The 24837-nt window shown below is 41.5% G+C and overlaps 2 protein-coding genes across 2 annotated transcripts in view; one reads left to right on the forward strand and one right to left on the reverse strand.

Annotated features, from left to right (window-relative positions):
* Window positions 1-18170, reverse strand: part of AK8 (adenylate kinase 8) — a 75549-nt gene extending 57379 nt beyond the window's left edge. The window contains exons 1-5 of the mRNA XM_080403031.1: window positions 18047-18170; window positions 15391-15475; window positions 11306-11355; window positions 10458-10571; window positions 4732-4800 (exon numbers count right to left, since the gene is read on the reverse strand). Of these exons, the coding sequence (XP_080259157.1) occupies window positions 4732-4800; window positions 10458-10571; window positions 11306-11355; window positions 15391-15475; window positions 18047-18124 (396 nt within the window). The 5' untranslated portion in view covers window positions 18125-18170. The remainder of the gene's footprint in view (window positions 1-4731; window positions 4801-10457; window positions 10572-11305; window positions 11356-15390; window positions 15476-18046) is intronic.
* Window positions 18171-18208: 38 nt separating this feature from the next.
* SPACA9 (sperm acrosome associated 9) lies at window positions 18209-23074 on the forward strand. Its single transcript, XM_080403051.1, has 4 exons — window positions 18209-18342; window positions 18852-19005; window positions 21866-22068; window positions 22606-23074. Exons 2-4 carry the CDS (start codon window positions 18862-18864, stop codon window positions 22988-22990), a joined length of 732 nt encoding a protein of 243 aa, XP_080259177.1. The 5' UTR covers window positions 18209-18342; window positions 18852-18861; the 3' UTR covers window positions 22991-23074.
* The last annotated feature ends 1763 nt before the right edge of the window (window positions 23075-24837 follow it).

Below are 24837 nucleotides of genomic sequence, written 5' to 3' on the forward strand. Positions count from 1 at the left end.
TCTGATCTTTTGCAGTCCTAACTGCATTTGTATTAGAAGAACACGTAACACAGAGTCTCAGCAGAGCTGTTGATCAATAAAAATGCTCTCCTTAGAGAATGCCTGTGACATCTATAAACCTGTGAGTGTCAAAACAATGGCACAAAAATTTCTGTATTCCTACTGTCAGTGGGATGAAAGCTGTACAATTAATGTCAAGCCAATGACACCACAAGGAGAAATAAAACAAACAGCTGGTGGTACTATGGTCCAACATACTGCTCCTAATCTATTAACATTTTCAGTAAAAAAATGCTGACTCATGTTTTGAAAGAAATGGCATAAATCTCTTCAATGATGTAAAAACCCCACAGTATTAATTCTATTTCCAATCACGCAAGGAAAATATTGCAATTAAAATGCACAGATCCCCTTTCAAATGGAAAAGAGTTATATAATCTGAGGAAGTTTTAGTGACTATGAATTACTGTCTAATAATTCAAAGATTTGTAATAACCATCATGACTTTGAAAAGTCAATTATGTTTTTTTCCTAAAAATAGCTGAAACCTTAACTAGACCAGTAACATCCACTCCATTCCTGCTGCGTGTCAGGGAAGCTTTATAAAGGGTTGATTTTCCCCCTAGTTCTGTAAGACATCCAGCACTGATTCAGTACTGTTGGTGATAACAGGAACATAAAATGTAGGCAGGACACTACGCAGCTGCTGGCATTTTAACCATCTTGTCACCTTACTCAGAGATTATGTGACCTAATACTTAACATAACAGTCACTGAGAGATCCTTCCCTTGCTAGTAAAAGGAGAACTAGAACCATGCCAACAATTATAGAAAGCACGGGGCAAAAAAAGCACAGAGTGGATGCAGCCTTTGGAGAGCAACAGATTTCACTTACACACTGATGGTTAGTAAAACTCCCTTTAACAATATCACAACAAACACTGGAAAAATTAGCTATTGGAAACATACCTTGTTTTAATCAGGCAGAGAGATTTATGTGAAAAAATAAGCATGTTGGAGAGGTTTTAGAGCTTCTGTTATAAAACCCTAAACTGAAGAGTTGTTCACCTACTTGCTAGTTTACAGCAACTACTGCCATCCAACAGCTCTCCTCCAGATAGCATGAGAGGACAGATTGCCCCCAGCAACTATTACCTTTGAGAGATCATGTGAGAAAATATTTAACCAAAAATACTGAAAATACCAGGGTACTTTGGCATCTTCCCTATCCTACCTGTTAACGACCTAGTAGCACAACCAGAGAATCTGTTAGTGTTAAGCTGAAGGGGCCTGTGTTTGGGGTCTGAAACCAGTCTAAAGCCTAGCAGTCAGAAGAGCAGGTTTTCTCTTGGGTTTGTCATCTAAGTTACTTTCATTTCTACAGGTTTAAAGATATTTTAAACATACTCACTAGAGGAGAAGTTTCACTTGAGATAGATGTTCCACATCTTGCCACAAGGACAAGGTAGTAAATCATACAATCACCTCACTGCCTGTATATCCATGATATCTCTTTGCACTGCTTACATAAAAAATGTTGACATTCATAGTCTTCTTTTGCTGCTCATTTGCTAGTATATCCAGAGCTGACAATATTGGTTTCTCAAGCGTATCTCAGCTACAGTCTTTAATTCAAAATGCCACAAAAATGAACAAGATGGTACAACACATGCGTGTTTTTAAACAGGTTCTCCTGTCGATTGAAAGACCTAAGTCCTGTGTGAATTTAGTACAGATAAACAAATAAATTAAACACTACCAGATACTTGCTCTGTCATACCAAATAACTATTCTGAGTTAAAACAAAATAAAATACTTCAGCTAAAAAGACCTTAAAGAGAAACCAGACAGACCCACACAATTCAAGCACAGTGTCTAGCAATGCAAAAGTTTAATTCTACTTTGCAAATTAAAAATTAATAAATCAATTATGGTGTAAGATGCACAGTGTTTTGTAGAGAAAAACTGATAACCCTTAGGTTTTCTGCCAATCTCTTTACTCCTCTTTCTAAGGATGCAAAAATAATTGCTTCAATTTCCCAGATGATGAAGAATGGAGCAAGAAACGTAGGATCCTAAACCACACAAAAAATGGTCCAATTGGAAAAGAAGGGGAGGGGGTTATGTCCATATACATAAAGAATGAGAAAATTCTTCACAGCCTTCCCAGGCCTTGACCATACGTATCAGTGTAGGAAGGGAACTCACAGAGAAACAACAGCTTGGTTGAGGAAGAAAATAAGAGCTTGAACCAACAGCAGTGTGCATTTTGCCTAAACCCTGTGTCTTATCTGCATGGCAAAGTAGATTTTATTAGTTCATAGTAAGTAGAAAGAAAGCAGGAGGGGGCATGAGAAAAATCCACACTTTGCAGTTCAGGGTTGCAGGTACCTTTCAAAATCCTAACACTTTGACAACTTCCCACATAAGCAAATACTGGTGTAGTTTAAAAGTGCAGGGTTCAGCTTATCACTATGTTACTCCAAAGTTGCAGGAATTCAAACCCATGAATGTCAATAGGATTCACATCTGGTATAAATCAAGAATAATTTAGAGATGAGCTATGTTTCTGTTTAATGAATTTCCCTTCATAGAAACAATTGCTCACATTTCCTTGAAGGAGGAAAAGTCCTAGCCTGTCATTAGTAAATATGTATGGGAACCAATAACACATCCCAAAGTTTTGTTATAGTGAGTCTTATGTTAAACATGGATATAGCTAAAAATGCAACGAAATGTTCAAAAACCACCCACATAAATTTTTATTCCTTCAGAGCTTTCTCTACTGATGAAAGAGGAAGGACTTTTATAGCAAGATACTTCGCAATACAAGTAAGGGCACTGTCATGCAAATAAGGGTACTCATGCACTCTTTTCTGACCTGGTAAAAGAACAAGATTAGCTGGGCAAGGAAAGGTTTGATTTAGCTTTATGACTTTTCTCAGTAATATTAAACACCAGCAGATAGGATTCTAAATTAAATTCTCATGCAACCAGTGAATTAGGTAATGGAATAGGTCAAAGTTTTGCTATTGCTAGTTCTAAGCTACTGCTTAAAGAGACCAGCATACTACTTATTTTGCTACAACTATATGCTCCCTACAGAAATATGACACAGACATATGTCCTCTGGCAAACCTCTCAGGCAGGTTTAAGAGATCACATCTCCAGCTATTCATTACCATCCTGATCAAGTTATCCTTTCCACAGTTCATACACTGGAACTGACCATCTGATCTAGCTTACACAAGGCAGGTCCATCAAAAGTCACTTCCAGCAATGGCTTAAGCTAGGATAGTTGACTTTGCACTGAAGCACATGAAGACTTCTTTGGCAATCGTTCACAATATCCCAGTTCTAAAGACCAAAACCTTCAATCAGGGGCAGAAAATCTTTTCAACTCTTCTTGCTAGTTTTGTTGATGTTTCTCTGTGCCTAAAGACACCTCTGCACTACAGAATTATCATCTCAAAAACTACAAGGCTAAGGCCCAGCCCCTAAGATGACTGTCTTATATCAATGGAAGGATCCAGTCTGCAGATCACCACAGACTACATCAAAAATCACAGAGAAAGAAGTACAAGACATAAGGTTTTTAGCATTTCCAGTTTCTTTCAGTGCCTAATACTAGGAAGCAATTGTCACACTTCAATGAAATGTTAATTACCAGCCCTGCTTTATTCAACCAACGAGACAGATGGTGATGATGTTGAGAAGCAACAGATTTTAACGAAACTATGAGCTCTGCAATATTTCTGTGAGGTTAGGAAGTACTAGTTATCCCCTGACCCAAAGGTGTGAGTGTGACAGAGTGACTGTTCTGAAAACATGTACTATTTATCTAAAAAAAGGTGTTTAGTCCTTCATGAATGTAACACCTACTTTGTACTGGACATTTTCCTCTCAAGAAGTCCATCAAGTAATGTAGTCTGTATTTTGGCACTGTTTAAAAGCAGGGGTTTATCCATTACATCAGTATGTCTCCTATATATAATCCCTTATACTGGGCTGATTATGGACTCAATAAACCATAACATCTGTGATTTTAAAATAAACATGTAAAAGAGATTTTGCTTTCCTTGAGCCCTGACATTAATTTCAACCAATATTAATCTAGTTAAGTTATCTTTTGGTTCTATGTTAAAGGTCTCTACTCACACTAAGGCTAAACACATAGGGGCACAGGGGGGAAAGACACACATCTGTGAATACAGCTAAACCTATTCAGTTGCCTATTTGTGTAAACTAACAGTGAACATATTAATTATTACTTAGAAGAGAGTATATTCAAATGCATTTTTTTCTTACACAAGAAGAAATAAAAGACATAATGAGAAATAAAGAAAATTGACATGAGTAATATTAGACTATTTTTCCCCCTTTTCCACAATAAGAATTAAAATCTTAACATATTGATTTCTATATATTTTCTGTTTATCTGTTTTGTCCACTGTATCTCTGCCAGTTGCCCCAGGCAATCAACAAAGCTACGCTTGTTCAGCCTTTGATCATCCCTGTGCTTGAATATTAGCATATGCATACTCTCATCCTCCCCTTTATCCTGTTAATAAAGCTCCAAACTCCCTCTGCTGATGTTCAAGAAAGCAATCCACTCCAGAGCCCCCAATGATTTGCCCCCATTCCCTCCTCTGCTCAGGACTCAGAATACTAACTACTATGCACGAGTTGTGTAAGTGCTTATCCACCGGCCCTCTGTGGAGCAATTCTTACTTGTTTGATGCAGTCCACGTTTGACAGACGTTCCTGGATCAGATTGGCCCAAAGCGCATTGGGAATTTTCTAAAGAAAGAACAAAAAAAGGCTGAATATTCACAATTGAGTTCAAAAGGAATTTTACCATGCAGGCGTATTCTGGTTAAAGGTGAAGTGAGATGTCATCTTAAAAATAAATAAATAAATAAATCTGTGCAACTCCCAAGTCATTAACATAATATATCAGAGAGCTAATAAGGCACAAAAATCAGTATTAAAGGTAAGCTGAACAGAAAGCCTACATCCATGCTTTTTGCACACTAACATGGAAGCAGGGCCAAGTCTGGCACGCTAACACACACACTGGACACCAAACCTGCAAAGGGATCCGTAAGAACACCACATTCACAATAGTCCTTCTTACCACGAGTGTCTGACCCACTACTGCTTCATAGGTCAGCTGGCTCAGCTTTAGTGATCTTCACAGGTATCGTGCGAGACAAGCAGAATCTCAGACACAGAGCAAGTAACAACAGTCTGATATTCAGGAGGTTTGTTTCACAATTTCAAGCAACTGTCACTCTTTCATGAACCAGAAAGTTTATTTAAAATACATCTAGTTTATTTAACATAAAACTTATGGTTAAAGTTAGTTTTAAAGTTAGTTCATATTTAAACTCAGGACTGTGAAATGGATTGAAACTGCATGTGCCAGTATTTTCAGAAGTGCTGTTTCTTTTTTTTACTTTACCCATGTCTAGAGATGTTTTGTAAGACAGTATTTGCTATCTAACAGAAGAACAAAGTTCCTCTACAGATTTAGCTTCCCCCCCCGCCCAATATTTCTTCCATCATTGTATTAGATTTCCTGAGAAGAAACTAACAATACCCTTATTTCCTTCTTGTAAGAATTTTCTTCACTACCTTGTTAATTTAGGCCTTCAATCTATGCTGAACTTGGTTAAACAAACTCTGTTAGCCAGTTTAACTCGATAAAAGTCTAAACCTTTGGCCATGTCAGGCAGAACTGCTGTTAATCATTTGACTAAATGCCTTGTCTCGGTCTCATTCATTTTATCGTTATTGGCAAAATAAAAGTCAGAAAAAAATCTGCAGTCAGATTCTCTACTTCCTGAGTCAAAAAATTATCTTTCACCTAACAATGTGAGGTTGACATTTTGTTCCATGCGGTTCCATATATTGTGGGTTCCCATCTCTTTTTTTCTAACCAAACAGTCTGAAGAGCATAATCCTAAAAAAAGAGTATTTCTGTAGGCTTATGTTGTACTAAAGGATGTAGAGAAATAAAATGAAAATGTGGCCGACTATGCAGAAAGATTTCATAACAATCTTCTTCATTAAATCGTGAAACAATGTGACCAAGAGTGGTGGAAACACTATCACAGAAGTCACTTCAAAGAGTGGAGAAAGCACTGCAGAATACAGAAGAGAGACCAGTCGTCATCTGACTGTGGAACAGACAAGGTGGCCCAGTCAGGTAGTGGGTTTTCTTGTTTCATTTATCTCTGCTGTCCCCAGTCCTCAGTGCCTTTCCTAATATCAGCCATTCATAAGGCAACATTCAAGCAGGTAAAAGAGGGAAAGAAATTGCTGTGTTTCTTGAAAGTCATCAGGTCCCTTAGGGTGCTGCGTCAAAGCCTCCTGCAGCCTCTCACTGCTGGAGCCTGGGTCTGTGGCTTTGAGTCTGTCACCTTCCAAAGGTGCATCAAGCTGCTATCAAAAACAGCTAGCGTCTTGCTTACTTCTTTGATGTGTCATGTCAAGACAGACTAGCAACTGCTGGGGGTCCACTCTGCTAAGCCTTGCCAAACCAATTTAAACCAAAATTATACTAACTTCTTTCAGTGCAGTGGTATTCTTAGTCCTCTCTTTTGAGCAGGGTTTATTGCACAAAAAACTGTCAAGGACACACATGCAGGTATTTCAGTGTTTTAGTTCCTTCTGCTCTCTGTGGCTCAATTCCAGTCTCATTTCCTGGTCAGTTTTCCTCCTACTGAGCAGTGGCCTACAAAATCATTTTCAATAGGTTGCTTGCAGAATGCCTCATTATTCAACTAGAAATCATTAAATCTGATACATATCAGATAGCACATTTACAATTTCTCTCATAAACACTCACATAAATATATCATGAGCCTGGTAGATGGGACTGTACCTCCCAAGAATTGCAATAATGGACTATGACACATTTCTACTTGATAACTGCAGAACCATATCTTATCTGAGACACGCTGAGTCTGTCCCAACATTCCGTTTAGTTAACGGAAAGACCTGCTGCTATGGTATTTTGTTTATGTTCACACCACTTTTCTGTGCACACTGGTTTAATCACTATTCTCATACTGATGAAAAACGGTACTCACTCATTATTAATTTTAAATATTCCATGTTATTTCAGGGACATCATACATCAACTTACATGCCTGATCTACTTAGAGTTAAATGTGAATGCTCTTTTCATAAAACTGCTACACGTTTTTTGGGGGGGAGGAAGGGAGCACTTTCACTGGACATTTTTACTGCAAGGTTTGGATATATTTGTTCTGAAAACAGCTACAGCTAAAAACCTCTGGGTTCTCCAAGTTTGCACCTTGGAGAGAAACGCAGTCAAGCTGAAGAAACAGAGTTTAGTATTCTAAGAATCATGCATGTTTAGATGTAGCTTGTTCTGATAAATGCACATGAAAGGCTGGCCTTTTTTATGTGTACACAAGACTGGAACAGTTCCTATTTGTTCCTTCATAGTGGCGTGTCCTGGAATAGATTAGAATGCTGACCATGCATAGATAAGGATGCCTTGGGTTTTCCTTTATTATATTTCTTCTTAAAAAGCACAGGGATATGATGCAACTCTAGAGTAGTTTTCAGTCATTAAGCAGTATGCAAACACCTTAACTGCAATTTAGTATAGCATTAAGAACACACCCATCCCACAAGCCCACAATTACCACAGTTGTTTCAACTTCTTTTATTATCCAGTTAACAGGAAAAGTGAAACATGCGATAGCTCATCATTAAACTTCACTATAGGAAAAACCTGAAGGTGCTTCCCATTAACATTATAATAACAGAGATGGGGGACTAATTTGCAATGATTTATCCAAAAATGTAGCCTCTTTTTCTGTTCATGGAATATTTATTGATAGCTCGTGGTTCTTCAAATGTATTGAATATTCAAAAAATTTGACTTTTTTTTTTTATAATTTTACATGCAGAATGATCACATTTTGCTTTGAACAGTCAATATTTAAAATTCACTACCTGAGCTGTGCTCATTAGTAAGTGGCCAGGTGTGCGTTAGTGAATGATCGGATGTCCAACTTGAAAAATTGAGCTTTAGAGAATAATCACGTATTTAAAATATGCTTTCCATGAATTCTTGTGCCAGAAAAACTCAAAATGCTTTAATATTCACTGGGAGCAAACACAAAAGAGATGAAAGCTTGGCTAAAGATAAGTAAAATATGTGAACAAACATTTGCAGACCTTTTTGCAGTGTTTGCCCAGATCTAGTAACACTGGCCTACTGACCTAAAAATGAATGACCTTTGGCTCTGGGGTTAATTTAGCCACAGTAACTTATATGCATGAAATGTTCCTCTAACAACATTAAACAGCGTTATATGATCTTCACACCAGACTTTCAAAACAGTCTTAGTTCCTGCTTTTCTTCTTTCCATTTATTAAATTGCTTTGGCCAGGACTACAACTTTTTAATGCCCTGGTTGCATCAAAGATAGTATAAACAGCTATTGTTCTGTTCCTGAATAGACACTCAAACCCTATTAGTGCTAATGGATGTTATGTATGCTAGAGGAGTCAAGTTAACCACTTGCTTCAGCAGAATCAGGGGTCAGTTACAGCAACAGTAGATTTAGTCAGCAGACGTGACTCAGTAAGGGAAAATACAGCTCTGGAGATGACAATTCGGCTACATTTTAAGTCATTGTAAAGCTTACATTGATTTAGAGGAAGTAAGGAGCTCCCTCCTAGTTTTAGGCATAACATGTGAAGAATCAAGCTCATATAAAAGAACAAAAGAAATGATTTAGTGAAAACATTCTTCTACGATCTAACATCTCAAAAACAAAGGCAAACTGCATAGTACTAAACCACCACCACATTCTGTTCTCTGGGTGTTCCTTACTACCTGATTAGCCTTGACATTTTTGACTTTCATCTTCCATACCATCCATCTTTTTAAATCAAATAAACCCAAAAGGACACCCTTGAAAGTGCATCTGTATAGTCTGAAATATGTTAATAATTACAGTAATTAAACCAAAGGGAATTTTTGTTTTAAATTCTCCCCCTCCAAGTTGAAATTTATGAACCTAGCAAAACAATCTTTAATAATTAGAAGATTTCTAAGTATGTATTCTGAATAAGAATCATTTCATATCATCCCAACCAAAAGCAAACCCTTTTGCCAGTAAGTTCAGTGAGAACAACGAACTCTTTCCTCTCAGATCTTTAAGTATATTACTCAAGGCATCTCCAAACTGCATTCACTAATGCAGTGTAATAAACACTACCCTATTTTCAGCCTGATTTTCTACAGAAAAAAAAATATCTATGTATCACACCATCTACCATCTCAGCAAGTTATAAATCTGTTGGCCAGTTCTAATCAAATTTAGCAGTGGTTTAGAATTCTCACAGATATGAAATTGCTTTAATTTTTATGAAAATAGGTGATGAGGGAGAAAAGATAAACTCAAACTAGTTGACTTGCTAGACAGAGTACAGACTTCTTTCATTCTATTACTCATGGAACAGGACATCTGAAGAAAGGAATCAGCTAAAAGGGGAGGAATCAGAAGCAGAGATGCTTCTGTGTATTTGGGATATTTTTTTCAACATATTTTTCTGATCTACTTGTCACTAGCCCTCAATAACAAGACAATTACATTGCTGATCAACTAATCCTGTGAGTCATGGCATCTGGAAAGAATGTTCTTCAGACCAACTGCTTTGAACATTAGTTAGGAGGCCCACAATGATGCATGAATGGACTTGAAAACCTGCTTGGAGCAAACCAGGTACTTTGAGTTGGGTAGAGCACACAACCCAAGAACTGAATGATCTCCCGAGTCAGCTGCTATTGCCTCAGCTTGAGAGCTTCCAGGTTTTATGTAACTGACTGGATTGTCATACTCCTTTTGAGTTAATGCACCAAGTAAGTTATTTGTGTCATGCTACAGAGAAATCAAGTATGCACAACTAAGTAGCACTGTCAGATCAAAAAAAGTTCTTTGTGTACATATTTTCCAGAGCATTTTTGTACCAAAGGAGACCTCGGAGACTAGTGCTTATTTTATTGAGGTTATCAAACATGCTGAAATAGAAGACGCTTTGTTTCATGACATAATGAAACATTCTTTAAATTGTACTTTGCTTACCTGGACTTGCCTCAATTCTGTTGCTTATGTCTAAGGTTAATGTTTTCAAGACCTCCATTACTTTACATTGTCTTCCTCTCCTGCCCCTGTTCTACGCCCCGACACATTTTTATCTTTGCTCATGTCTTCTATCTAGCAGAGGTTACCCTTCTTCTCTGAAAGACCCTGTACCTACAGATACACAAACCAATGTACAAACCACCACAGATATAAAAATATTTGCTCTGATCTACTCAACTCAGAACAGTGGAAATCATGGGAATGCCACATAATTCCTTTACTGTGAAATGAGAACTACTATTATTACAACCTCTTACACACCTGTTTTCTTTCTTTATATGCCTTTGCTTCCTTTGTCAGTGCCAATATTTCCTTGAATAACAAAGTCTCCTGAGAGACACGTACGGCATCCAAATGTTTACAAAGCCACATTGCCTGAGGGAAGAAGGAAAAAAAAAAAAAAAAAAAAAAAAGGTCAAAATATTTGGAAAGAAAATGAAGGACTTTTTCAGAAGGCTGCAGAAAGATAGAGAGCATTTTCCTAGCTTTCCTTTCAGTAAACAGACTATATATGTAACTTTAAGCAGTTTCTTATAAAGATGTTCAGGAGTCTACAGCTTTGAATAAGGTCTTTTTCATCTAATGTACTATAACACAGATCATAAAGAAGAAAGCACTTTTCATAGCATGCATACACCACCATCATCTGCAACTTCTGTGGTCAGCTTTCTCTGTGGTTGAAACACAACTCTGACATTTTCTATTAAGCAGTACCAGTGGACATGACAGACAACTGGCCATGCAAATGGAGCAATCCATAATATGGGAACACCAGAAACGTGTAACTACGGTATTCCTCCCAGGTTAATTAGTCCTGTTAAAAAGCTGGGAAAACAAGGTGGGCAGAATTCTGTTGCATTACGTTAGTATCACTACCGCTACTTAAGCGAATTCTTGTAGAGCTCTCTTGCATGTTTCCATTTAACCTGTAGTGTAATGTACAGGTGTATCCCTTAGGAATGCCACCCTTCAATTCATCTTGTGCTCTTCTATCACTTAGCAAATCTTGAAAATCATATTCTCAGAATAAGATTTTCACAAGTACTGAGCTCAGTAGAAAGTAAAAAGGGTAAAGGACAATGTTGTATCATTGAAGGCAGTATACTTACAACTGTAGTTTTCCCAGAAGCAGGTGGACCAAGTACACAAATTCTTGGAGCTATGAAACAAGAATATGTGAATGTCAAGATGCAGAAGACCAAAAATCCCAACCAGTTTCCCCACTATTGCATTGTATAATATAAATGTAATCACAATTAAACAATTATTTCAGTTGGAAATCTGCCTGAACAGAGACTTCAGGATTGGGCTCCACTGGGGAAAAAAAGGGGGAACACTAAGTCGGTGCCACCTGGGTCTTCCTTTAATCTCCATGGTCAATGAGATTAATACTCTGACTAAACATGCCACTTAGAGAGATATCTTATAATCTCTCTATCTCAATCAATTTAACACATGGATAGTTTAGTGGGTGAACCAGAGCATAAGATACATGAGTTTAACTTTTATTCCCAAAACATTGATTTAGACCCAACACATTTTGTGATGAAAAAATATTTTAACTTGTACATGCAGGACAGGACTATTTAAAAGTGACTATTATCATAATCATAGAACAGTTGAGATTGAATGGGACTTCTTGAGATCATCTCTTCCTTACACAGTTTGGTTTCCCTTACACAGTATGGTAGTAAAAATACTTTTTATTTTTGCAAAGCTTTTGGCTCTCATCACAAAAGATGCAATTTCACTTTTTAGTTTCATCTAAATAGGTTGTGTCAGGGCTCAGAGATTCAGGTACTGCAAAATTAAGCATTCTCTCTCTACCCTTTTGAACAGTTACCTTCAATTTTTCTAGTCATCATTAAAAGTCATGTAATTTTCTTTGTCCCTGTATCTTGTGTTTCTCTACTGCGTGTCCCTCTTCTTTCCCTGAGGGGACAAGGTGGGAAAAATGCATCCCAGCTCTGGGGAATTCTTAATCTAATGCTTACAGACAACACAATAGGTATCACTGTTGTAAGTTTCATCAAGAATGAATTAAGAGGCAAGACAAACAAGGGGAAATGGAGTAACTCTTAGGAAAAAGTACATGGGACTTTTTCCATGAACACACCTTGGACTGCAATCCCTTGAGCTGTCATTTTATACTAAATATGATGTTTCTTCCCCCCTATACCCTGGGGAGAAACAAACAAACCAAAACAGACTTTATACAGAACGGATAGTTTACTATTTAGTGGCAGTAACATAGGTCAAAACAGAGGCGGGATCTAGTCACCCAAAAACCTCTTCAGCTTTTGATAACCAAGAGAGATACAGTGCCTGATGGCAGCAGACAGGAAAGGATGTGAAATGTATTTTTATAAGGCTTTCCATGCACTTAACAGTTATTGGGCAGGTGCAATTTTTAAACATACATGAAACCCAAATTACAGATTCATCTTTACAAAGTTATCTGACTTGGAAGGTTTAAGAAAAACTCCCCCCTTATTGGTTCTTGCAAGTGCAACAGAACTAGTACACAATGTAGAAAAATACTTTAAAAGGATACATCAGCTGTTTTTATCACCTAATTTCTTTCAAATGTAATGTGATTAAATCCTAGGGTGTTTTTTTTTAATCTAACACCTTGAAACTCCAGCCCGGTACTTAGGAATTATTTATAAACAGCGTCATAAAAGAGTGCTCGGGTGCCAACACTAATCAACTTCTTCAAACCACTTCAAAGAAAATCAAAAAACCTTTCCATCCACAGATCCTTTTGAGGTTTAACTAGGAGCATGATTTAAAATTCACAAGAAAACCCTTAGGTATTGAAGCTTTAATACACAGCTTTCTTGGACAAACGTTTGATAAAAAACGAAACATACCATTATATACACCATATCATGCTTTAATATTGCCCAGGGCTACTGTAAATGCTCACTTTGTACTAAATCTGGTTTTCTCTCTGCTTAGTGGCTGGCAGCAGATGGGGCAGTGTAATTCACTGATTTACTCATTTGCACACTTGTAAGACTCCTCTAAAGCCTTCTCCCTAAACATATGACACAAGGGCACAACCAGGACACCACTGTATGTAATGTTTAACCCTCTCCAATCAGCAAATAGTCAGTATTTAATACTGGAAGTCTGCACCAGCAGCTAAACGAAGTGAGGAAAATCTAGAAGATGCCTTTTCCTTCAGTAACAAATCACATCTCATTCCATGTTTAGTCTTGATGAAATGTTACAGGATTTACTCTTCCAAGTAAATTAAGTTTTAACATTCAACAATGTTTTTAGTAAAAACAAAATTAATCCTGGAATAATGAAAAAGAACAGCTGGACTCACTGAGTTCCTTTTAAGTCCAATAGATTCTATGGGTAATATTAAGGTAACAAAATTTGCTTAACTTGTAAGAGAAATCCTTTGTCAAAAAGGAGACACACGCAGTATACCATGAACATTCTTGCAGAACTTTTAACATTTCTTCAGAGGTTTGACTGTAAAGAAAGAACTCCCAGAAATGCCACTTGGACCCTGAAAGCTTTTTCCATTAGCACAAACCAAGATAATAGTGTAGAAAACTAGTATCTTCATATATGAAAGAATTATCAGTCTTCATGTGGTTCTTTAAGGGTTTTAGAAGGAACACATGAGAGAACAACAGTAGAGAGCCTTAAGCACACTTTAGCCACACATTTGACCTACAAGATTTTCAAGACAGTTGTAAGCTATAATCATCATTAGACTTGTTTATATTTTTAAGAGTACTTTAGATCCTATTATTAATTAAAAAGGTTTTCTAACTTCACACCTGGGATAGATGCAATGCTTCTTTTCCACGCATCTCCGTTTGAAATTTTCTCTAGGGCTAAAACTGTCTAGCAAGGCAAGATCATGAAAATTCATCACTTTACTGATGGCTCTAATAAGGTTTTTTTTTTTCTTCTAAATAGTCAGCACCTTCAGCCACGATCAAAAGGTAAAATCAACTCTGCTACAGATTTCTGTTACATTATTTTCCATATATAATTTATTCTTAAAACAACATTTAGGCTTTAATTTTAATTGGAGTTCTTTGGCTTTCTTAATAGGTTTTTCCAGACCAAAAGCAGACAGCATTTTTCCTTTGACAAACAACTGCTGTAGTTCTATCTTTAGCCTCTAAGTACTGAAGTCATAAAATGGAAACCTGCCTAATTCTGTTCAAATAATACTGCGGGGCTCATGGACAAATGTTAGCTCAATGTGAAGAAATTTTATCAGCATTCTGTCAAACCGCACGAAATTCTTCTGCATATTTTCCATGGGTCTATAAAACAGATTGATTACTCATGCTGCCTGCAACAGAAAAGGCTGGACACAATTTGCAGGATTTGAAATTATTTTTTTTTTTGCTATTTAGCAGCATTTCAGTCAACATCCATCTGATCACCACCACTAAGAGCTCACGGCACCTCTAGTGATAATGATTTCATTGATGCTGCAGCAGAACTTTCATAATGGTTTACTATATGGTTTTAAAGAAACATCAAAGCAACATGACACCAGCTATTCCTGACAGCTCATGCAGAACAAAAATTATAGTTCAGTTGTGCATATCCAAATATAATCTGCCTAAGGGTGAACAGTTTGTAAATCAAATAATTTGATTGAGAGTACATGCTTTTATTGTGTAGAATCCAGACTTCCTATTCAATTTATCAGGTTTTGTTATACATACAAGTAGGCATGCTCCCTGTTCCTTCATCTGAGATGCCACTGAGCAGTGGAACTCATTAACAGCAGCTAGTAACTAACTAATCAAAAAACAGAGAATCTGCCAGCCCAGGTAGAATAGGAAACCAAATTTACACCTGACAAAAGGAGTAATTAGCGAGCTTAAAGACAACAGGAAATATCAGATGGGGCACAGAACGCATTAATAATTAATACACTAGAACTCTTTGTTATTCCCTTAGAGGGTTTCATTGTTATAACTGTTAAAGTGCATTTTTTATTAGATTACCCACTAAAAAAAGAAATTAAAAGCATCTTACCTATAACTATTCCAAAACGCTCACTTTTTTCTCCACCCCTCCCACCCACCCCCCAAAACACAGTCTGAAAAGTTTTATCCATCATCTGCCAACTGAAGTGCAGCCTTCAAACAGCTGTTTACAAATAAGGAATTGAACTATTTATGGTGTCTCAGTTTTCACATACCATCATCATTGTTTTGCTTTAAGTGGTTTATCATATACTGAATGGGATCATCTGGCTTATGAATTAATAGTTCTTCAAGCATGTTCTGAAAATAAATAGGACAAAGTCAGAGGAAAATTTAACATAGCTATGCAGTTATGATATATGGCATTTTTACAGCAATGTTACAATGAGGATCTTAAAGAATTTATAAATGCTTGTTTATTTTCTTAAGGCCCCTTTCATAGACAAAATTCAGACTATGAAACCTATTTTCAATGCTGAAAAAATTGAAGTAAAGCATGGTCAGAAATTTTCCAATTAAAAAACCCACAAAACCTATTTGCTTTGACTTATTTATGTTACATACAGACACCAGAAAGGTTTGCCTTGAGCAGTATGGTGTTGATAAGTGCTGAACCAGCATTTACATAAAAACCATACAAGGAGTTTCAAAACCAGAGTCAATTTATATTACTGTCTCTGCAGGGCAAGTTAAACCTCCTTCTGAAGCACATTCCCACAAGTTTCTGACTAGCCTAGAGGACTGCAGAACATATAAGACCTGCAGAAAACACAAAACCAACAACTAATCAAAGCCACAAAACCAGCACATTTCATTTTGGTAACTACCAGTCTTCCTCCTACATGAAAAGTAAGCGGTGGGGGGAAGGCTTAAAGAATTTCCTTCAATGTCTATTTCGGAGCCCATTTTCGTATTAAATATTTGAGATTATACAGGGCCTTGCTTCAGCAAGCACCAAAAGCAGTGTGGATCTTCTGCTCATTTCAGTGAGGCTTGTAGCTTTTACAGGCAGAGAAAGAAATAATACTGAGAAACACTAACTCCATAGATTTTCTTAAGAGACATTTCAGCATAGCCAAAAAATCTGTAATTAGAACTAAACACCAAACAGCAACTAATGTTCTGACTTAGATTATCTACTGAAATGCTTGCACTAGAATAGGACATCTCTTTCTAAAAATCAGCCATAACACTTTAATATTTGCAAGTAAATTCCATAAAATCTGTATATTCCATAACATTTTATATTCTAACCAATTGATTGTCTTTTATTGGAGTGGCCTATTTTCCTTTTCTAATTCGTCCACTTCATTATAATAATTAAACCACTCAATTTTATTTACAAACTGTTTTACATCCAAGTTCTGATGCTTCAAGATCTGCACAGTGCATAGCATGGAGTATAAAATTTGTATTTTTATTGGGAGTACATTTAAAAATTACTACCTTTTTTTATTTAAAAACATTCATTTAAACTAACAAAACTTAATTTGGTGCCACAATTATCAGCAGCTGTAAAGACAAAAAAAAAGCTAAGAAAATCTGGCGTTACTACGAACTGTTCAGACTGACAGTGATTGATACTTTCACTATTTCATGCCCAAGCCCTACCAGATTTACACACATGCTTCATTTCATTCAGCTCTGCTAATCTCAGCTTAATTTTGCATGAGTTGTTACCGTTAATCCCTCGGGGAGGGTCACGTTTTGGGTGTCGTGTTTTAGGCTTCACATTTGGGGGTTTGTAAATGTTTAAGTTTAGGGCAGTAATTTCAATGCCGTGTTTGTTTGTACCATTATGTTGCTGCAATACAACTGAAGCATGAAAAGGCGGCTCCGAGTAAATTCCTGAGCGTTTAATGTAATATGAGATCCTGCAGCTGCGTTCAATGCCTCATGGCACGGAGAACACAGTATTTCCGTAAAAAAACCCACAAATATGCTACACTAGACATACCCCTTGGCCCTGAGTTACAAGAAAAAAACAAAAGGGGGGTGTGTCTAGGGATAGGGAATAAAATAAGCACGTGTGTGTTTTCTAGTGGATTTGAAAAAGTAAAAAGGCCTTGTAACATAGAGTTACGAGTTAGCAGCGGTACACAGGGGAAGTCTCTCTAACAAGTTCTCGTATCGGGGCAGCAGAACTATTACTCAGTCACTCGCAGAAGCCTCCCCACGCACGACAAAAGGGCTTTCTCCGAACTCACAGAACAAAACATACCTTTTTTTAAGGCAGGGACCCCCACCGTGCTATTTACTGAAATCACAGCGATGTGAGCAGTGTACCTCTTTATTTTTGACACACGCGGCTCCACAGAGAAGCCACCGCAGCAGCAGGGCTGGCAGGGAGCGGTGCCGGGGTAGGCGGGGAGGGGGCTGCCGGGCCGTTCCCTCAGCGGCCCCTCGGGCGGGGCGAACCCTCGTCCCAGCCCTTCCCGCCCTCCGTGCGCTCCCGCCGCCCCCTCCCCGCGGCCCGGCCCGGCCTTTCCCGGCTTCCACACCTCCCTCCCGCAGGCTGCCGCCTTCCTCCGCGAAGAAACGGCACGTACGAACCCCAGCAGTTGCCAGGCTACCGTTAAAATTAATTAAGTTAATTAATTAAGAGAGCCCTCGGCAGGTGCGCTTTCCCCTCACACGGGGACACCCGCCCGCCGGTTTCCACAGGAGCCCGGTACCGGCCGCTGAGGGGAGGGCGGCGGCGCTGCCCCCCAGAGCCAGCCGGGCTCGGGCCCCCCGCCGGAGGTCGTGAGGAAGCCGGGCGGCCCCCCCAGCCCGGGGCCGGGCCGTCGCTCGCGGGTGCCCCTCACCACCCCCCCGGGCCCACCGGGCCGGTGTTGGGGTGCCCCCGCGGGGCGGGCGCGGCCCGTTCACCTGCAGGAGCCGGAAGAGCTCCCGCTCCTCCGCGTAGGCGCCCAGCGGCGGCGGCCACGGCCGGGCGGGGGCGTCCATGGCCGCCCCTAGCAACCAGCCCCGCCGCTCCGCCGCGTTGCTAAGGAGTGCGTCATCACGGCGCGACGCGGCGAGGCCCCGCGAACTGCCGGGGGTTTCGTCATCGAACAGCGCCGCGCCGCCCCAGGGGAGACGCGCGGTTGCCGGGGAGACGGCGGCGCAGTTGCAGGGGGCCCGGCCAGGCGCTGCCCGCACTGGCCCCTCGGCAGGCGCCGCCGGTAGGGAGCCGCGGGGCGGGGGAACGAGGCCCGCTGGGGCCCCGGGCGGCGGGCAGGGGCGGGGGGCGGCGGGCAGGCCGGCAGGCGAGCCCCGCGGGAGGGCCCGCCGCGGCCCGGGGGGCGCCGGAGCCGGGCAGCCCTGGGGCGGCCGTGGGGGCCGGAGCAGCCGCCTCTCCCCCCGGCCCGGACGCCGCCGTGCGGCTGATGCACCGCGCGGTGCTGCGACAGAGCCCGGGGCTGACGGCCCGGACCGGCAGCGGGCCCGTCGGGGCGCTCCGCCGCTTTGGCAGCGCCGTTACAAACCGTTACCTTACTCGGGGGCTCTGGGGCTGCAGAGCTTTGACACAACATATCTTGCCTTATTGCCTTCTGATTTCTCCCCCCGCCCCTTTTTTTTTAATTTTTCCACTAACCTACACAGTTCCAAAGCAGGTGAAAGAGTTACATATGTAGAACAGCATCGTTTCTAAAAAGCAGCTCCCTTCCTCTCCTTCTCTCCCAAAATCCAGGAGAAAAAAAATGAATGAGATAAAGGAGGCTCTAAGAAACACGGAGCAGAACTACAAGCTCTTCCAGCAGCAGCAGTTTACATTTATTAGAGCACTGCAACACACCCGAGAGAATGCCCGTGACGTGTTAAGACCCGTGGCAAGCATCAGCCAGGTACAAAGTATTCAGCACAAAGTTCTCTGCTGATGAGAACAGGGACCGATGCAGGGCTGTCATGCACTTGGGTCTAGCTGAGGGATGAATAAATGTTTTTACTAAGGGAAGATGCACAAAAACTCTCTAGTAACGTTTGTGTATACCTCTGCAAACCAGTGGCAAAAGATTAAGTAGGGAAGAGAAATACCTATGTTAGGTCTTCCCGTTACAGAGAAGGAATTTTACTGCTGAGCATCGCTCTATGATTTAGTTTAACACCATCATTTCACTGCTGAGCCACAGCCAGAAATACAGGGTACAAGAAAACAATCAAACCGACCCTCCTTCCCCAGCCACACATGGAATCCATAATCCTTAACTTGTAGTAACCAGCATGCTTGCCTCTTCCCCCTGGTATTGGTGCTGCTGTATCTTTCTATAGTGCTTATTAAAAATAATGGCTGTGTTACAGAGGTAGGATGATGGATTGAGGGCTGAAAGTCTCAAGTGGGCTAGGGGTTTTCTGGGCTGGTAAGTGAATTGTCTTGGAATTTTTATAACATGGGATGTTTTAAGTAGTGCGAAGAACTTAAACCACCTGCAGACAAGAGAGGGAAGAAAAATCTAAATAAAATTAGAACTGTGGATTTGAGACAGCAGAACCCAGGCACAAAAACCAGCTGGATGCCAAAGCCAGAGTGAAAGCCAAGCTGTTATTAGGATTAGGACACAGTAGCGAGCTGGTTGTCTTTTCTAAGGGCTGATTCTCTCTAATATAAGTGCTCTGCTCGTAACATTGAAGAGGATTGTGACAGACATAATGCTGAACCATTTTTTCCAAAAATAGGCATTGAGGTTTTGCATAACATTATGCTTTTTTTAAAAGCGCCAGTATTTCAGTGGCACTGAGCAAGCCTGAGCTCTGCTGCTTGGCAGAGGTGGAAGGCCGGTTTGTTGCGGGGATGAAACCTTGTAGGTAACGACTTCAGCAGTTACATTGATCCATCGTTTGTGGTACAGTAACATGTGAACTTTGTGGTGGCAAACTGTACTGCACGGACAGTCCTCAGGGTACCACCACATTACCCCGGGGGGAGGATGAGAAAGGGAAAAGAGCAGGTTACTGGGGAGAACCAGGAGCAACCGATGCAGCACATATTGGTGATGCGTTGTACAGGAATCAAACCGCTACCAAATAGTTTACTAGTGACAAAAACAGGCATCCATTTTATTTCACTACCATTCTCCTGAATCAGCCCAATTCTGTTTTTAATTTTGCATGGGTGGGCACAAGAATAAAAACAACTAATGCAGAAATATGTGTGGCCTCAGCCTACAGTTGGCTTGACTGCCAGCTTTCTTTGCATGTAAACACAGACCCTACAGAAAAAAAAATGATACTGCACTTGAACATGGCTACATTTCTATCCCCTAAAAGCTCAATGTGGTAGCATTTTTAGTGTTGAGTGATGACATTTCTCAGAGAAAAAGAGGAAAGCATAGTAAGGTGGAAAGGTCGAAGAGCACACCATGGTCAGGCAATGGCAGCAGCTCCTTAAAAGACTTCTGCGTGGAGTAGGGTATAAAGTCAAATCCCAAGTGAGACAAACTCCTCAACCATTTCTTCAGCCAGAGATTCAAATCACCCAGTGGGTCTCTGCACTGCAGAGCCTGGCTGTGGCCGTGACATCAGCCCAGCACAGGGGCTGTGCATGAACTCCCCTGGCTGCAGCTCAGCTGCTCCGCAGCTGCTGGCTAATGCAGAGCTGGGCAGCCCTTGCGAGTCGTTGTTCCTTGTAGTCCTGGTCCCCATCCTGGTTAGGCAGGTGCATTAACGCTCTGTTGTTGATGTGGCCAAAAAGAAGTCCTGTTATCCCAGCGGTGAACATCCAAGCTAAAACACTATTCTCTTTAGGACTATTTCTGCTCAGAGCAGCAATAAAAAATCCTGCCACTCACAAGGACACAATGCTCAGCAAACAGTGTGGAAGGAGGAATCTGTAGTGGAAATGGACCCTTAGGGGCCATTTTTTATTTTTCTTACAAACCTGCTGAGAGTTTGCCCAAGCACATAGCATGGCTTTTCTGTATGCAGAAACCATACTGATGTTGGAACAGCTACTTCGTTCTTGTCTTGAAATCTTAACAGAAAGCACTGAAGGTGTTAAGAGTCCAGCTATGACTGCCAACCAGATCGCACAGTATTTTATATTCTGACCACTCACATCTGAAGTGCCTATAATTTCTTTGGAGAAGGTACTTAATCTCTTGGCATAACATTTCATCATGCAATACCATTCACTCCAAGTAACAAAAAAGCTCAAGGCAAATAGGGAATATCATTGCTATAACAGGTTAGCAAGGACAATTTAGGTTAAATGGGATTAGTTTTCAGTCACATCTAGTGATGCCAAATAACCATGAAGAATGTGTGATGCAAACACATCACTCCAAACCATTCCCAGCACAGTCACTGCCCTCACCTCCCACCGGGCTCTGCCTAGGCAGCCATGGCAGTGGGTACCCTGCTCAAAGCAGGCAGAAACTCCGCTCACGCTCACCCTGTTTCTACAGTGCTTACAGTGGAGCTGTATTTTTGGCAGTGGTGCTCCTGTACTTCTTCAAAGAGGGAGGAAGGCTCACCGGTCTGCTGACATGCAAATCAGTTGCCCCAGCCCTCTTCGGTCAAGAGGAGCAACAAGCAAACATCTCAGATGTGCTCTAGAAACCCTACTACCTGCCACGTTATTGCAGTTTCCGTAGTGGCTCAGGCCTGCGGCGTCACAAGAGAAAGCAGCTTCTCCTCACTACCCTGAGTAACTTTGCAGCATAAATTAAATATAATTTAACATGCATGACTGTCTGTCCCCATGTACAGGTACAGTCCTACATGGACCATCACTGTAACAATTCCACAGACAGGTGTATCCTCAACATGTTCCTAAACATCTGCAACGATCTATGCAATCTCTGCCAGAAGCTGGAAACTCTGCAATCTGGTAACGACATCACCAATGGCATTTTGGAGAGATGCAAGCTGCTCCTTAGCCACAGCAATGATCTGAGCACCATCCGAGCTAAGTAGGTCTCTCCATCAGCTTGGCTTCTCTAAGGCGACTGTCACATATTCCCACTTGACTTCATCAATTCTGTTACAACACCTTTCTGGCTTTAGCGCGGGTACAAGGTGCTACCCAGTTTGCTCTTCCAGCTGTTGGGAAAACATTGCCAGCCTCCATTCACAAAAAGGGGGTGGTTTATTTGTTCTTTTTACCCGTGCACGGCAGGACATATACAGGCAGGTTAGCACCCCAAAGTCCCATGCAATGCTCAGGCTGTTTACCTCCTTCCTCCTATTCCTGCTCTGCACAGAGCTCGTTTCTGTGGTACAAGTGCCTGTACGTGCTCTTGAAGCCCTCCAGATCCAGCCCAACAGCGGCACCAGTGTGTTTGGCAGGACTCCTTTCTCAGGATGCAGTTCTAGCCGCGCCTTTTTGTTTTGAGGAAACAGCTGGCTGTGCATTTCTGCTCCTCCCCTGGGGTCCCGGGGTGACACCGTGGGCTCACCAGGTTGCATTGTGGGGACTACTCTGCCAGTTGTTTCCTTCTGTCCCGCAGATACCCCCACGATGTAGTGAATCGCCTGAGCTGTGACGAAGCAAAGAATCATTACGGAGGTGTGGTGAGCCTCATCCCCATCGTTCTAGACTACGTGAAGGAGTGGGTAGCCCACACTGAGAAGCTGCCACGGCACATGCTGTGTAATGTGAGTGGTGGAAGTGCTCTCTCTGAGAAGAGGACACCTCAGGGTGCACCAGCTAGGGCAGCTGTTTCCCAAACACCACCTCCTGTGCCCCTTGGAGCTCAGACCTCAGTTAGTAACAACAATAATGTACAAGCGCAGGGGAGTAAGCATGTCCGGAAGAAGTACCTGAATAACACAGAAAATCACAGTGGGAAACTTAAAGGTCCCTGGAAACCACCAGGTAGACACGCCTTTTAAGGGATCAAAGTTCACACATCTTCTGCTTACCGCCTTTGATCAGGCAGCTAATTAAAGACAAAGAAATAAACACTAGAGATCCTTCCTGTCTGAGTCCACTTTCTGAGGAATTAGCCTCATAAGCCAGCCTCAGACAGACACATACTCTTTCCCTTGCTGATAATTCCACTCTCCTCAAAGTCATATCCCAACAGAAGCAGCTGGAGCACTACAGCTGGTCCCTTTGACCAGCGCTGCGGTGGGAGCAGGGAGTAGGCATGAGTCATCAGGTTCTAATCTCTCAGGCAATGAATCTTCAGCAAGCTACCTGAAACAGGCGATTACAGTTTCCCAGTCCTCTTGCTGAGGAACTCACTCACCAAAGCCAGAGGTGTGAAGAGCCTGCATGTCTGAAGGATGTGAGGCAGAGTGGCAAAGGCCTCTCATTATGGATTCAGACATGTTTGAGATTTAGACTTGTCCCTAAAGTTCCCTCACCCCACTGAAGTTGTGTGGTGATTTGGACCACTGCATCGATGCTTACAGGACAGCAATGATGTCTCCTTTACATGCCACTGAGCTGCAGTGGTCAGTGTGCTCCAGCTGCGCTCTGTTGCATCCTTCTTGCAGGCTCTCGCGCCATTGCAGGGACACACCACTCCCCTGACACCTGTTTGACTCCTTTGGCATCCCAGCTAGAGATGTAAAGGAGAACAAACCTCATTCTGCACTTAGTTTGGTAGACTGACAATACCCAAACTTGATTGAATAAAACCCCTGTCCTCCCCAGAGCTCTGCAAAACTAACGTCATTTCTGCTAAATGTGATTGATGGGAATCTGGTGGGAGCAGAGAGAGAAAGCTGTGGCCGTTTTCAGATGGTTCCTCTTCAAATTGCAAATTAAAATGTCTGTGCTTTCCCTTTTCCGAGACGAGAATCCAGCTTGCTTAGCTTTCAAGGATGTTACGAGGCTTAGTTCATTAAAAACTGCAAGGCATCTGAAATGGTCTCATGCCGCTTTGCTACCAGCACTTTGCAATTCCAGCGCAGCCACCTTGTGCCGGTGCTGAGAACAGCTGGCTGCCCAGCCTGCCCAGGGAGGGTCGGCAGAGCCACAGGCTGTTCCCATTCTCTGGAGCTGAGATGCCCTTTTGGCGGTGCTTTTATTCAACCCGTTAACTGCGAACTTAAGATCTCAATAGCGCGGTGTCTCCCCTGTATCTGACAGCTCTTTTCCCCTCCCACAGGCACATTAGCTCCTGTTCTTTGCATCCTGCTGGAAGACACTCCTGAATAAACAATCTCCCCTTGCATACCTGCCTCAGTGTGCTGCAACTGTGAGAAAGCTTTTGCCTTAAGACAACCAGATTTTAGCAACAAGCAGCCAAAAAAACCCAGGGAGAATTAATGCAGAGGAGGGAACATAGGAAGGAATGATAGCTCCGGTGAAATGGGAAGCGTTTGCAAAAGCATTTTTATTTCTCACAGAACTCCACCTTTCTTTTGCACCTTTTTCCCCCTTCCCCTGTCCACTGCACTGCGGTGCAATATATCTATCCACTCTGGAGTAGGAGCCTATTTTTAGGAGATGACATGATCCAACTGAGTCGAACCTTGGTGAACTCAAAATGGTAACAAAGCTCGCCAGGGTCACCCAGAGACTCCTGGGCACTAGGGGGGCCACAGCTGGCAGCACCAGACCGTCACCCTCTCGGGCTTTACTTGCAAGCCCTGTTGCAGAAGCAGCTTCAGGCAGAAAAATCAAAGTCACTCGCAGCTGCCTTATTGTGTTTCATGTTGCAAAAACACGTGTCCGATGACAGTTGCCACCTTGGAAAGTTTTACAGAACAAGTACATGCTGTGTGGA

The sequence above is a fragment of the Falco punctatus genome (genome assembly GCF_963210335.1).
Source record: "Falco punctatus genome assembly, chromosome: 9".
Lineage (NCBI taxonomy): Eukaryota > Metazoa > Chordata > Aves > Falconiformes > Falconidae > Falco > Falco punctatus.

Excerpts from the sequence above, each read along its gene's own strand:
- SPACA9 (XM_080403051.1), top strand. The coding sequence starts at position 18,862 with ATGAATGAGATAAAGGAGGCTCTAAGAAACACGGAGCAGAACTACAAG. Across the intron at positions 19,006-21,865 it reads CCGTGGCAAGCATCAGCCAG|GTACAGTCCTACATGGACCA; the intron begins GTACAAAGTATT and ends CCCCATGTACAG. Across the intron at positions 22,069-22,605 it reads CTGAGCACCATCCGAGCTAA|ATACCCCCACGATGTAGTGA; the intron begins GTAGGTCTCTCC and ends TCTGTCCCGCAG.